General features: G+C 41.4%; 1 protein-coding gene across 4 annotated transcripts in view; it reads right to left on the reverse strand.

Moving 5' to 3' along the window:
* Positions 1 to 221: 221 nt before the first annotated feature.
* The window catches only part of LOC106521921 (transcription factor COE1), a gene marked incomplete at its 5' end in the record, with an annotated part of 15450 nt that continues 979 nt past the window's right edge, over positions 222 to 14692 (reverse strand). Inside the window, 6 exon segments of one of the 4 annotated variants that reach the window (XM_014014692.1) lie at positions 222 to 2658; positions 4704 to 4772; positions 4989 to 5186; positions 8717 to 8896; positions 10078 to 10240; positions 13075 to 13140. In XM_014014692.1, the coding sequence (XP_013870146.1) occupies positions 4705 to 4772; positions 4989 to 5186; positions 8717 to 8896; positions 10078 to 10240; positions 13075 to 13140 (675 nt within the window). 4 annotated transcript variants of the gene reach the window in all.

Raw genomic sequence — 14692 nt, forward strand, 5'->3', positions numbered from 1 at the left:
CCCCCACCCCCCGGCTCAGACCGCCACGGGAACGCAAGTGTCTGAAAAACACTTGTCAGTCAGCAGGCGCCGCCGTTAAAAACGATCCCTTTTTATACCCGCTTAACAAAACCAGGCCCTGGAAAAAAAAAGAAAAAAGAAAGCAAAGCAGAGAGAGAGAAGCCCTATTCTCTGTCCAGCAACAGCTTGAAGACACAAAGAAAAAAAAGACTAGAGAAATGGTTGATGGGCCAAGAAGCTGCTTTTTAATGCTTCCTTCACATGTTTGTTGTTTGTAATGAGCCTGCATTGTCCAGCAGCTAATGTAAAGAGAGCAGGACTGTGTGTGTGTGTTTGTGTGTGTGTGTGTGTGTGTGTGTGGGTCGGGGGGTAATCAGCTGTCAGATACAGGAGTCGACGTGTGTGAGATTAAAATTGTGTTGCGACAAGTGTTTGTTTTCCTCCTCTAAACTACAATTAGGTGATGTGAAGCTGTTTCCATCCACTGGTTTGAGGAAATATTCCCATCATGCTGTTGAAATCATCTCATTATTAAAAAAAAGGCTGTTAAAAAACGTGTTTCTTTCAACACTAATGTGCAGTTAAAAAGCCTTGTGGACTCGGCCCGCTATGCCCGCCTTTCAAAGCGTGCCGTCGCTGTAACATTTAGCACATTCGAGGGGGGCGTGTGTGTGTGTGTGTGTGAGATTGTTGAATTTATGGCTCTTTGTGTTCTAGTCTGGCTTCAGCACCAAACAGAGCGGGTTTGTGCTTTGTCCCCAAGTTTCTCGTGAATTCCTCTGTGGCAATAGACAATTGTGGTGAAGGGGTAGAAAACTGTACAACATGATTGAATGGAGAATGGGTTTGCATTGTTAAGGCATCTAGACTGCTGGTAAAGATTACAGTGACAAAAACAAAAAGAAAGAGTATATAGATACTGTAATGTAAGCAGGCATAAATAACATAAAATAAAGAACAAAGAGGGGTGGAAAAAAGAGGAACACACACACAAAAAAAGAAAGAAGAAAGAAAACAGAGCAATTCTTTGCATCTCTTGGTTTCCACACACACGCACACACACACATACAAAGTCACTCAGGAGGAGAACCCATGCATATTATCAGTTCAAGAACAGTTTCCATCTAAAAGCCTCAAACAAACAAACAAAAAAAGATATAGATTTACAGTATATATATTAATGTGTTTATATTCTTAAAAAATCTACCTCAACCAAATACTCTGTAAAGATGCTACTTTTTGCCATACAATAAACATTTTATAAGAAAAAAAAAAAAAGAAAACTGACTTTTTTATTAACTTACAAATAATACAAAAATAGACAATGGCATGTTTTTGAATCAACAAATAATGGCAAAAAAGAAAGAAGTAAAAACTAGAAAAAAAGTTGAACTGCCACATTTAAATAGTGAGAGACGACAATACATAAGAAAAGCACTGAAGTATGTTCAGTTACTGTAAGAAACGTACACAACACAACTAAACGGGGGGTGAGAGTCAATGTACACATGAGGGATAAATACATTATTTATAGGATATTTTACACGACTCCCCTTTTTGTATCCAAATCCATGTTTGTCACGTTTAGCAGATGAGATACCGACAACATGAAGTAAATCTATCGTCTGTGCTGAGAAGCTGCCTTAAGACGTTACTGTATAATGTTTACATTTCAAACTATAGCTATTGCAAAAAAAAAAAAGGAAAAAAAAAAAAAGAAAATTGATGCCAAATGGAAAAAAAAAGTCTCAACTTTTTATATATACAAAAATATATCACATATATCACGCATTTATTCTAAGATAGGCTTCTTCAGTACAGTGCTGGCTGGACGCGCACACACATCCTCTGGCTTTTCAAGTTGTTGCTCAGATCTCAAACAAAAAGTTCAAATTTTGGCTAAAACTTACACCTTTTTGTCTTCACACGACAAGCAGATATTGCAAACAGCTCAGTCCTCACAGTTTTCCTCTTTTGAATTAAAATTCAAACAGTTCAAACGAGACAGGGGTCAAGGAAAAGGCATTTGTTTCCGATGCTGAAGCAGCACAGGGTTTATTTAGTTTCATTTATTGATTTCTTTTTTTGAAAGGTTTGTGGGGAAATTAGCAGCAAAAAATTGAGGGTGTTTTCTTTTTTTTTGTTCTTTTATGAGTTTCCTGGCGTTCTCGCGGCATGTGGTTTCACGTCTGAACCAAAACTGAACTGTACGGGTTGGGTGAGGGGGCGGGGCTCCAGAACGCAAAGCTTATAGTCGTCAACGTAAAGATAAATAAATGCTTTATTTATTTTTTCATGAGGTCAGTGTCACACTGTGGGCAAACTATCAGTGTCTTTACACTCCATCCAACACGGTGTTAGAGAAGCTACACTAATTCAACCAATTGAGGAAAAAAAAAAGAAAGAAAACATCACAAAGGCTCAAATTGTCCTCCTTTATCTTCTCCCTCCTTCAGATGAAATCCCACTGGAAAGGCCTGAGTTTAACAGAGTCCTGCGTCTTATCTTGACTTCCTTCAGTTAAGCTCCGGAGCATAACAGAGACTCGCCAGACGCCGCTGCTGTGATTCTTTTTCTCCCCCCCTCCTCTCAACATCCCCCCAAAACTTCCAGCTTCCCACATCCTCTACATGGGTGGAACAATCATCGCGGGGATCGCTGCTTTGTGGGAAAGAAGAACGGGGTGGTGGTGGGGTGGGGAGGAGGAGGTGAATGGGATTTTCAGGAATAAGGAAAGAAAGGAAAAAAGAAAACACAAAGGTCAGTCATGTGATTGCTGGGTTTCATCTGTCATCAAAACAGTCACATGAGGGGAGGAAAAGAAAAAAAAATGTACTCAAGCATCTGGCGAAACACTTTCCCTCATTATCTCTTCATTCCGAGGGCCCCGCAATAATGAAAACATTTCTCTTTTTTTCCCCACTCTCCTTCTTCTCGGCTGCGCCGCTAACTTGGCGTACATCGACAACATTGTTCAGCTATTCACAGGCCCTCTGAGCAGCTTCATGCAAGAGCTGCCAGTGTTAATTGTTAGCAGCTCCGGCGCATAAGCCAGTCCCGCGTTATTGACAGTAATTTGAACATGAAAGTGGCGTGCGATGACAGAGGCGATGAAATTACACTCAATGCTCGAAAATGGAAATGGAAACCTTGGGCCTGTCAGCTCGAGTCGCATTTCCACGCTCGCRTATCGTGCTCTGCCTTCCCAGCTCCTACGTGTTAACCTCCTGACAAGACCACCCCCACCCCCACCCACCCCCCAACTCCCAGTTTTTGCACTGAAGTCATCACATGGAGAAATTTTCCATATAACATATTGGCTTCTTATTGATTTCTCTCTTCAATCCACTAATTCCCTGGTTTTTCCCTAAGAGTCTGTGGCTTGTTGGGATTAACAGAGAGCGGTGTGTGTGTGTGTGTGTGTGTGTGTGTGTGTGTGTGTGTGTGTGTGTGTGTTAGCAGTGCACGGTGGCCGTTGGCCTCTGGGTCACGGTGGTCAGCGCTCATCAACGCTGCCAGGGGGAAGGGAGGAAGTGCTTAGCTTTGGGGCTCTGATAAAGACTCCCATCCATCATCTCGCTCTGGTTTTGAAGCGTCTGAACACTATACGACATCCTGCCTAGAAGAGTGGCCCTCGCGCTGCATTTATTGGCAACGGGAGAACAGAGTGACCCGTTGCGACGCAACTCCCACCCTCCCGACAGAGACACCCGCCGGGGCAGGAAACAGGAAGTGAAAACAGGAAGTAGAGCACATATGGTGTGGCGTGCAGTCTCTGTGGCAAGTCAAGAGTGACGACAAAATCCATTTAAAGGGGCAATATTATGTGTTTCTCAGGCATATATTTAAATACTATACCATAATAAAGTATCTATGCCACCTTTAGCTGTTATTAAAATGCTGTTTTTATGTTTAAATAGAAAATAAACTTATCTTCTCATCACTTCCTCTTCTAAACGCCTTGAAATTGGCCTCTGTCTCTTTAAGAACCACCTTCCGCTTCCATTTTGCCCATTTCAGTGCGGGATGGGATGGTGGTGGTGGTGGTGGGGGGTCGCCAAGATGCAGTTTACTTGACTCTGAAAATACATTTCCTCAAAGGTATTTTTAATCTGAAAGAGCTTCACTGAGTGAGAACTAATGTTGAGAGCTCAGCAGACAGTTAGGTTTCACTTTCACCCGAGAGCCTGCAGGAGTCATGGGTGGTGTGTGTGTGCGCTTTTCATGACATTTCCTCAAAGGTATTTTTAATCTGAAAGAGCTTCACTGAGTTAAAACTAATGTTAGGAGCTCCCCAGACCGTTTAAGTTTCACTTTCACTTTCACCCAAGAGCCTACAGGAGTCATGGGCGGGGTGTGTGGGGAAGTGGGAGGGGGAATGCTCTGCCATGAGGAAGTTCRGCTTAAAGACACGTCCCAGGGGCGTTTCTGGTCCCCACCTGTCGTTTTGCTCCTCAGCATGGCTTCCTAAAAACGCTGCAGGATTTCTCAAACATGCATGAATGAGTCAAAGCAAGGCTTTGGGCATGTTTTTTATGAGAGTATAACATTATAACATAATGTAAAACTCAAAAAAGTTGATTTTACATGATATTGCCCCTTTAAAAAAACAGGTGGTAAAAAAAAAAGAGCATTCTGTGATAACGTGACGTGCAAAGAGAGCAAAACATGAGAGTAAAACATAAAATAGGAGGATAACGTACTTCAGGAGAAGGCCAGGCCCTGCAGAGAGCTGGCTGATGAGTACTTGCTAGAGTCCACAAAAGACTGGTCTACGTCAGGGAGGGGAGGGTTTCAAGAAAGGTAGAAGGAAGAAAAGGGCAGAATAGAGAAAGAATTGTGAGTAAAAGTCAGAAACATAAGAGAGGCAAAGTCAAAGCTTCAAAGGAACAATTCAGAATAAATATCATTTATAGAGTTAAAACTTTCAATTTGAGCCTCCACCAGTATTAAATAGTAACAACTGAAGCGCGCGCTTCTCAGTTTACCTTGCAGGCTGTTTGCGTTAGCGCTGGTGCACGTGGGCGGAGGGGAGTTCTGAGGTCGGACGACGGGGGCGAAGGCGCTCTTCTGTTTGACGGCGGCCGAGACCATGTTGGCTGGAGAGAAGGAGAAGATGCCGGAGGAGCTGCTGCAGTTGGAGGGCAGGCTGGTGGAGGACGCCATGGTCGGGCTGGACGGGACGACTGGGAGGAGAGAAACGGGCCAGGAAAGGGGCGTTTAAGTTAGGAGCAAATGTTGGGGGAGACGGGGGGGTCCGGGGAGGAGAGACGAGGACAGAAAGCGGGTTAGAGAGAAGGCCGAGGGCAGAGGACAGGCAAACGGGACGAACAGAAAGGGACTGGTCAATGGATGATGGCAGGAGGGATRAGAATGTTGTACTCAGATCAACTGACTCAGACTTATTTTATAAACGTTTGTGTTATACCTGAAAACAAGAGACGGTGTTGGTTATAACGTGCAACACCTGTTACGTTTTTTTTTTCAAAGTCTAATTAAATAGATTTCATGGCAGTCGGAGGTTACACATCTCCTAAACTTCTACAGAAATTGAACTCACTTTTCTTTGAATTGTTCTTCCTCATCAATAAGAGTTTGTGGTTTGAACAGTCAATACAGAAAACACTGAGAGGGATACATACACTCACTGGCTGTCTTGTATAAAGTACCTCAAAGTGATACATGAGTGAAAATATTGAAGGAATTTATTGGTCACACTTTATTAGACACTGATTTAAAAGCACCACATCATTTTCTTAGTTTTCCTTTTTAAGGCTTGACTTTTATAATCTATTGTTATGTCTTGATTAAAATAGGTTTAGTTACAGAAACACCTTGACAACACATAATAAACCGTTAATAAAAACATTAGGTGAGCATTGCTGTTCAGAGTGTCTGCAGGGGGCGCACCAGGCACTGAAGATCCCTGTATATATAGACCAGAACTTCCAGTTTTGGACAGCGCTGTTCTGCCTGCTTCAGCCGTAAGCAATGAAGCTTCGCTCAGAACCAGATCTGGGGTTTTGTGGTCTATTCTCTTCACATTTTTATCGATACAATATTTATGTGGTTTTGTCACGATTTTGGTTAACCAACAGGAAATATTCTTATAATATCTTACCATAAAGTTACTTTGGTAAAAGTTAAAGTCCCCTTTAGGAATATAACTTGAGTAAAAGTCTTAAAGTATTTGACATTTACTATACTAAAGTATCAAAAGGTATTCCCAACCTATTTTCCTCAAAGCCCCACCTTTTTTTTTTACGTCCAAGCCAAGCTGAGGCCCCCACTCCTCACTACCTCTCCAGTGTTCAACATTTACCTTATTATCAAAATAATAAGATAATAAGAATAAAGTGAATAGTTACATACTTTTATTTTGAAAAGGGGAAAAAAGAAGAACCAGGTTATACAGAGTTTAATCATTCAAATTTACTTTTTTTCTTTAAACATTAAATTAATATTTTCACAACTACCGAGCAGTCCGCTCATACTTCTCATCCAACCTCATTTAAATTCACTCCATCTGGGGGGAGCGATACATCTGGATAGCTTTTTAAACCTTTTCTGAACAATAACAAGCCGAATTGAAACCCAAAATAAAATGGGAGTGACAAGACTATTTTTAAACTGTAAGGAGTAGAAGTAGAAAGTTGGCTGAAAAACAATTATTCCAGTAAATAACTAACATTTCTGCTTMAGTAAAGTAACAAARTATTTGTATTTAAGTTACACTTCTGCTCATTTGTTCGAATATGTTAGAGCAATATGGTTCACAAACTTGATTCTTAAAATTGTGTTCCATTTATTAACAACCATGTTCTTTAGGGTTTGTCACTTTGTCACATAAAGACGGGTATTAATAAAAAATAACATTTTCACTTCCCATTTTCAAAGTTTTTGGTGATTTAAAAACTGTATTTTTGGAGGGCGGACAGGAAAGACCAAGTGTTTTAGAAACAGTGACGCAGCAGCATGGTTTTAACACTTTGTCCTGAAGAACTCCAAGAGTCATTTGTCCCATATTTCATTAGAAAACAAATATTACTTTTTTTTACTCCGCASGGCTAACTCTTTGGATCAGTCGTAGCATTTATTACATTTGCCTCTGCACCTGTTTTCATTATTTTTAAAACTTCCTGGCCTAATATGTTTCTGGAATTCATGGCAAATTTTCACATTTTAGTGACTAGATAGCAAATTCAAGACAGAAATAATGAAATAAGTTTTACACTAACACCGGGAAAAAAACTGTCTAAAAAAACAGAGCTGTTGTTTAATTGTTATCAAAAAAACTGACGTCAGCAATTTGTCATAAAGCAGCAGGTGCGTGATACATCTGCGCTTCTCTGGCACTGTGTCGTTATAAAAGATTGGTATCTCAGGTGTGTTTTGTTGCTGCGCTTGATGAATTGTAGGCGCACAACGCAGACACTAGCACCCACAAAGCTTCTGGAACTTCAGTGAAAGGTTTCTGAGACTACTCTGAAGTAGGGTTGGGCAATATTGGCAAAAAAATTAATCACGATTAATTGTGGTATTTGGCCAATAACGATTAATTTGACGATTAATCCCTTGGACACCCTTATGTCCTGGTCACACGACCAATTTAGTGGGAAAGGTTTGTTCTTCATAAAAATCTGTTCCAAATTGTGTCAAAATTACAGACTCCAGGCTGTACATCAATTTTTAAATTGTGTTGATAGATAAATTACAGAACTTTTTTAAATGTTTGTCATAGTTGAAGCGGAGAGGAGCTCCGAGCGGACTGACCGGGGAAATATCCAGTCAGTCTACCTGGTGGCATTAATTGTATTAATCGTCAAGTGCCAAAAAATAACCGATTAATGTTTTTCTGGTGATTAATTGCACACGATACGATTATGCCCAACCCTGCTCTGAAGGCTTTAGACACAGCATCTTAGTGAGATTTACTGTGGCTACAGAAATCATGTGTTCCTAACTGACACAATAACATCCACACAACCTAAATCCTGTCTCCCACTGACTCCATCCCATCCATCCATCTCTCTCAGGTCGGTCTTTTTGTCTGCTGTTACACTAAGAGCATTTTCCCCTTCAGTGATTTTACAATCAGCTGAGTCGTATTTCACCTGCCCTCTGATATCTGCGTCTGCTTTTATTGTTGTTATTATCCAACACTTAGCTTTTATGGCTCTTCCTGACAAATCCTTGCAATAAAGTCATAATCCATTTATGAAGGGGCCTAACTAATCAATTAATGAAAATTGGACCTACAAAGGCAGGCCGAGGGGCCATTGATTGAAAGTGTCTGTGTGGGGCCGAGGAGCCTGTTAAAATACTTGTTAACACTCAGGAATCAAAGAGCTGAAATGGAATTGCTTCTCTAGCAATTAGTTTATTGATTTAATCAAGGGTCTTTAATGTAGAGRGTGAACGTGTGCGCACCGCCGTGCTGGTGTGTGTGCATGTGTGTGCGCTTCAAAGGAGAGGGGCCGCTAGGTGATCTGCTCCCTCGGCCAATAAAGGGAGGATTTGCGTTTGATTCTGTTCTTAAAGAAACAGATGAGCCAGCTAAAACTGCAACCCAGGAGAGTCTTTCTTGATCCCACCTCTCCTTCTCTCGACAAAACTGACTGTTTTCTTTCAAATGACCTGATTCAAGCATTTTTTTTTGTTCTTTTTGCACCATTTGCCTTGATTTTATTGCTCATCGGTATGGTTATTTACTCACTAGCATAGGGCGAGTTGCCTGCAGATCCGTTGAGGAAGTTGGGTGAGGTGCCCAGGGTTGCCATGCCAGAGTTAGCGTAGCCATTCATGCTAGAGGAGACAGAGCTGTAGCTGCTCTGCTGGGGAGTGGAGCTGGGGACATAGCCATGAGGAGACACACTGCTTGTACTCCTACTGAAACCTACAGACGAGGAAGGGGAGATAAAAAAAGGGGGAGAAGAAGAAAAACTTGTGTTAAGAGGTCAAAGCCGAAGGAAGAAGAAAAAGACTGATAAAAAAAACAAGAAAGATTTCATGCAGAGCTGCCAAGTTCTCTATTTCATAAAAGACTGGTGGGTGCAGCGATTTGAGCCAAAAAAAAAATTCAAAAATCTTACACAACATATGGCAAAGCGAGAAAGCAATGAACAGAGGAGTGGAAGAATTAGGAGATCCAACAACTGAAACAAGGAGCCTTTGACCCTGCTGGCTCCTCGCCAAATTTAGATWCATTGACAAGGCAATTAACACTAAAATGCCTCTGCAGCTTCAGGGAACATTTTAAAGAACAAAGCCAGTATTCCTGACAACAATGGACCCCTCAAAAAGAAAGTGAACACGAGGCTATATGGTAAAGATGACGATAAAAACACTTCTCAGTTAAAAAAAAAAGAGAACAATAGCTGGATTTGAACATCAGGAATTTTMTTTTCTAGTGCAACAATCTTTTTATTTCTGTTCTTTTTTTCCTTCACCACACCACTCATCTATAATTAGCATCCATTCACCCCGTTCTCATCTTCCCATTAAGCTACAGCTTATGAGATAAGCGGCTGACCTCGCTTGTTTTCCTCATATCTGCAGATGTTTCCAGATGAAGATGAAGGGCAGAGCGAGCTCATTGGAATTATTGAGACACATCCAGAAGCTGGTCCATCCACTCTCCTCTTGTTCCCCTGATACGTGTGATGAATCACCACTGACTGCACCCACATCTCTCTCTGTCAGACAGGGGCCGACCCCAGTCTGATATACACACCCCGAGGACCCACTCATTTTTCTCCATCGTACTCCATCCATGCCTCTCTTTTTCTCCATTCTTCACTCTTTCACAGCCGCTCTTTCTTCCTTTCAAGTATTCCCCAGTTCTCGCCGCCACCATCTTCCCTCTTCCTGTCCTGCTTTGCTTKACTTTTTTTTCTCTCTCAGACTTTCCTGTTTGTCCACCCCCCCACCCGCTTCTAAATCACCGTCTCTGTATTTCCCACATGAGAAATAAAGTCTCCACTCGTTTTTTACCGCCCATCACAAAAAGAAAAATTTAATCACTGTCACTTTTCCCGCGGTTGTAAACTTTAACGGCTCCGTGTTGCCCTTGCTCACCCTGATTGGCTGTTTGCGCCACCTCCGACCCGGTGAAAGAGTTTACGGCCATCATGCCGGCGTGGACGGAGCCGCTGCCAAGACTGGCTAGCTGGTTGTGCCCTCGTGGCACTGTTGTGTAGAGGGCCTCTGCGATGTCTGCTGCTCGCTTCAGAATCATCTCCTGGTAAACAGAAAGAACCAACAAGCAAACCTGTGGTTACCAACAGAACTGAGATGGGTAGCAGAATCCCAGGGCTTCACTCAAGTTACTGTGTATGTAAACTTCCCAAATCTTACATTGATTCCTGTAAATTGCAACATAGGTGTACCACAAGGCTCCATATTTGGACCATTGCTATTTYCCCCGTACATTAATAAATAAATTGACCAATTGAACATTGCAAAGATGTCCAGTATTTATTTTATGCATATGATTCTGTTTTTATACAGTAGCTGCAAAGACCAGAACACAGCTCGGAGTGAGTAAGCTGGCCAAACATTAGCGTTTCAGAAAGGTTAAGGAAGTCTTTTCTCTGATGGTCTCACAGGAATATAGTTCCACAACAAATAGTGCATTTCATTTAAGGGCACAAGCACAAAAACATATTTGCATTGATGCTTATTTACATAATATTCATATTAACATAAATGAAATATAAGTTTTCCTAACTTTAAAAAGCTTCGTAACAGTATGCTCCAATCAAGCAAGCTTTTTTCTGTATTACAAACCAACATTAAAAGATTAYTATTTTTCAWTACATYATGTAAAAAGAAGTATTTCATTATAAAGATTGCAGTAAAAATATAAAGTGGTTTTWATCTTCAAGCACTTTTATTTCAAGATCATGATTACAGTATAAACACAAATGCTCATTAGTGTATGAGACCAGCGGCCACCTTTAAAGGCTATAAGATGAACATATTTGAAGCAATAACTTTTTGCTATATTTTTTTGTTTTGGGTTAAACATACATTTATACTTTGAATAGTATTGTATTTGTTGGTTGTTTTGTACCATGTTGCACTTGCATATCTCTGTAAAGGCAGATTAATAAAGCATCATAGTTACCAACGCTGTGTGCTTCCCAGACATAACTTAAACCAAGTGAGTGTAAAAGAGTTTTAACATAACCAACCCACACCTTTTAATTAATGACATCTAATTCTCAAATTTCTCAAGCTTAAATTAATTGTGTTTTAAACTTACATGCAAAGTGTGTACTTATTTCATTTCCATTAGTCATCTATAAGAAATCTAAAAGTTGAACTATTTGTTTACTGCTTTAGATTTCCAACTCAAATTTGAAGTAAAAAGATTTTAGTATTAAAAAAACATTTGTTTTTATGAAATAATGTTTTTATTGTAAAGGCTGCCCAGTTATATCTGCCTGCAAAACCTCTTTCAACCATTTCCTGGTGTGTGATTGTTTAGGGACAAGTAATTAATTCCGTCTCAAAACCTGTGATACTTTTATGCAAACAAGCTTTGAATATTTTGCAGAGAAAAATAATCAATACATAGCRTCACTGCAAAGCACTGAAAATCTGTTAACTTTGATAGTTACCACCTGCTGCGGTGAAAGGTGGGCAATCSTGTGGGCATGTGTCTGGGTGGGTTCATTTGTCTGGCTGTTGTTAGCAAAATATCTTATGGATGGAAATAAATGAAACTCTCAGAAAGAAACAATAAACAAATGCGTATCATCTGCTTTGAATGCAAAGGTTTGTGAACAAAGATTTCATCAATCTTGTTATTGCTTACAATGTGTGATGAGGGCGACTCTTAACTACTGCCACAATACATATTAGCTCAAAAACTGCAAAAAGGCMGAGTTATACCCATTTTTTTGTATTATGTACTTGAATAGGATTTACAAGAGTTACTTTCTGAGAGTTTCATTCATTTCCATTGTGGTCAATCCTATTGAAGAAGGCTGTCACAGCTGACCAAACCTAGTAAACACAAAATGGGTATGACTTTTTGATTTTCTAAAATTTATTGTGGTAGTAAAGAGTCACCCACAACACACATTTTAAGCAACAACAAGATTGATGAGATCTTTGTTTAAAAACTTTAGCATGCAAAGCGTTGGATGGTACGCATTCCTTTATTGAGTTCATAATGGTCTTATATACTTTTTATTTAAAAAAGTACATTTTTAAATGCATTATTGGCCTTGTTCTATTAGAAAATTAACGTATTAAATATATTTTCCAAGTCAACCGCCCTAGAGCAACAACAAGGGGCGCAGTCAWTGGGAGCTGTAAACTAGCGAAGCTWACAACACTTTATTTAGACAATCCTCCTTTTGTTAGGAGGCACAGATTTAGAAGAGTTTGCCAACAACAATAAAAAACGCTTAATGACTTTAAAGTTTTGTTTTTAAAATGAAACAATGACTAAACAAAGACACATTTGCAAACACTAACATTTATTCTTGTTTGTCKCTTTGTCACATTTTTGTTAATTCTGTAAATATGTGTGTATTTTTGTCATTACTCAATGGTTAACTTTTGTTTGTTTTAACACAATAGCTTTCTGAACTAGAACGGTTGTGCTTCTCTAAAAGCCTAACCAGGAACAAGAGCTTCAAATTACCAAGGTCCTGCATACGTGGGAAGAGACAGCATTGCATTACTTGTTTGGTAAAACTGTAAAAACAAAGACTAAGAACAGAAAAAAGGAGGGATGGATACATAAGACATTTTTTTTGTGAGCATTCCTTACGTTCTTCCTCCACGCAACCTTTCCTTCTCTTCTCCACTCCTATTAATCTCTCCCTTCTATAGTTAATTTTCATTGAACTTCTCCCTTTTCACCCATGAGCTGATAAAAGCATTGGCATATTCCCATGCGAACGCTTGCGAGTTTCAGACTTTGTGAGCACAGCGGGGCCAGCGGAGACACCGCCTTTGATGCTTAGTGGYCTGAGCCACAACATAATCCTATCAAGCAGGAGATAGGGATGCTGGTTGAAAAAGATGTTTTTTTTGTGCATGTGAGTGYGTGTTTACCTGGTTATTGTGAGGCATCCCGTATAGGGCCTCCACCAGGTCCGCTGCTCTCTTTAAAATTACCTCCTACAATCAAGCACACACACAGAGAGAGAGAGAGAGGAAAGGGATTGATCATGGGCAGAACAGCTCAAAGAGTTCAGTCACTTTTATTACGTTTCACTTCTTACATTATGCTGTGAATGCAGAACAGAGGGAGCGAGGGAGGAAAGAGGCCAACAGAGGGAGGGAGAGGAAGAGAAATGGGCCTATCGCAGCACTTTGTTACCAGCTGGGCAGTTTCGGAGCGCAGGGGGAAGAAACTGTTATCTGTGAATAAAACATGAGCCTATAGCTCTCTATCAGTCAACCATCTTCTGCATCTTCTCCCTCCCTTTTGTCACTGATGGATCAGGACTCCGCCGCGCATGATCACGCATCAATTTCATTTAACACAACATATCATCAGGGCTGACGGCTCCACAACCCRGCTCGTCGGCGGGAACACGCCCGTCTCCTGGCCTGTATTAACCCCCGGTAATGATCCGAGTGAATGGGCCCCGCATCCACTTTGTGTGATAAATGTAGAACATCATTGCTCAGGTGAAAACCGCCGAGTGAAATTTCCCACATCAAACATTTATCCTAACGCAGTGTTACCGCTTCTCCGCGCTCATTTCCTCCTTCTCTATTCCCCCCCCACTCCCCGAGTGTGCGAGCGTGTGACTCCAGGCAGTCGTTATATGTGTGTGYGTGCGTGATGTAGACACCTACAGCCCTACAAAACCCTTTTTAAAAGTTAATGTGCCGGGGCCAGGATATATGCTGGAGGTGCGACAACCAGAAAATTGCAGCCCTCCCCCCTTCTCCTTTCCTCTTTCCTCCCAACCTTCTTTCTTTCGCTCCTTTCTCCTCCACGCACACACACACACACACACACATACACACACACACACACACACATGCTGTGCGTTATACTCTCCTGAGTGTATCCCTCGCTGCGAACAAGCCCCGGAGCATGTGTGCTCTCTGTTCCGTGACACACTGCCTTTCAATCAGACCTCATATCAAACGCACACACACGCGCACACACGCTGCCACACACACGTGGAAGCTGTCGAGCACAGCCGAGACATGACGAGAGGGTCAGCAAAGCAATAAAGATTGTAGAGCGCTGTCCGAGGTGCTAAATTCACTCAATAATGGGAGCGCTGCCTCTGTGTTAACCTCACATTACTAGCACTATCTTGGGGGGAGGCAGAGAGGCAGGCAGTGGGAGAGGGAGGGAGGAGACCAGAGAGGAGGCCTGCTTGAGGTGATTGAGAGATGTAGAGGCCCAAAGAAGGTAAGTGGTTCTTTAGTATGTATGCGCCTCTCCTCGCTTCCTTGTCTCTGTATTTCCTCGACGCCGCATGCCTCCCAGGGATTGCTAGATGGGTAGATGGATGGCTGGATGAAGGGATGAAGGGGATGGAGGAGATGAAGAGGAAGGGAAGGGAAGGGGAAATGAGGGAAGTGTGAGGCATTAGGACACAAACAGATCAGCAGCTGGAGTGTGACGGTGTTCCAGAAGCTCAGTCACTTAATGTTTACCTCAGCTCTCTCTCTCTCTCTCTCTCTCTCTCTCTCTCTCTCTCTC

This window comes from Austrofundulus limnaeus, unplaced genomic scaffold, assembly GCF_001266775.1.
Source record: "Austrofundulus limnaeus strain Quisiro unplaced genomic scaffold, Austrofundulus_limnaeus-1.0 Scaffold118, whole genome shotgun sequence".
In the NCBI taxonomy this organism is placed as follows: Eukaryota; Metazoa; Chordata; class Actinopteri; order Cyprinodontiformes; family Rivulidae; genus Austrofundulus; species Austrofundulus limnaeus.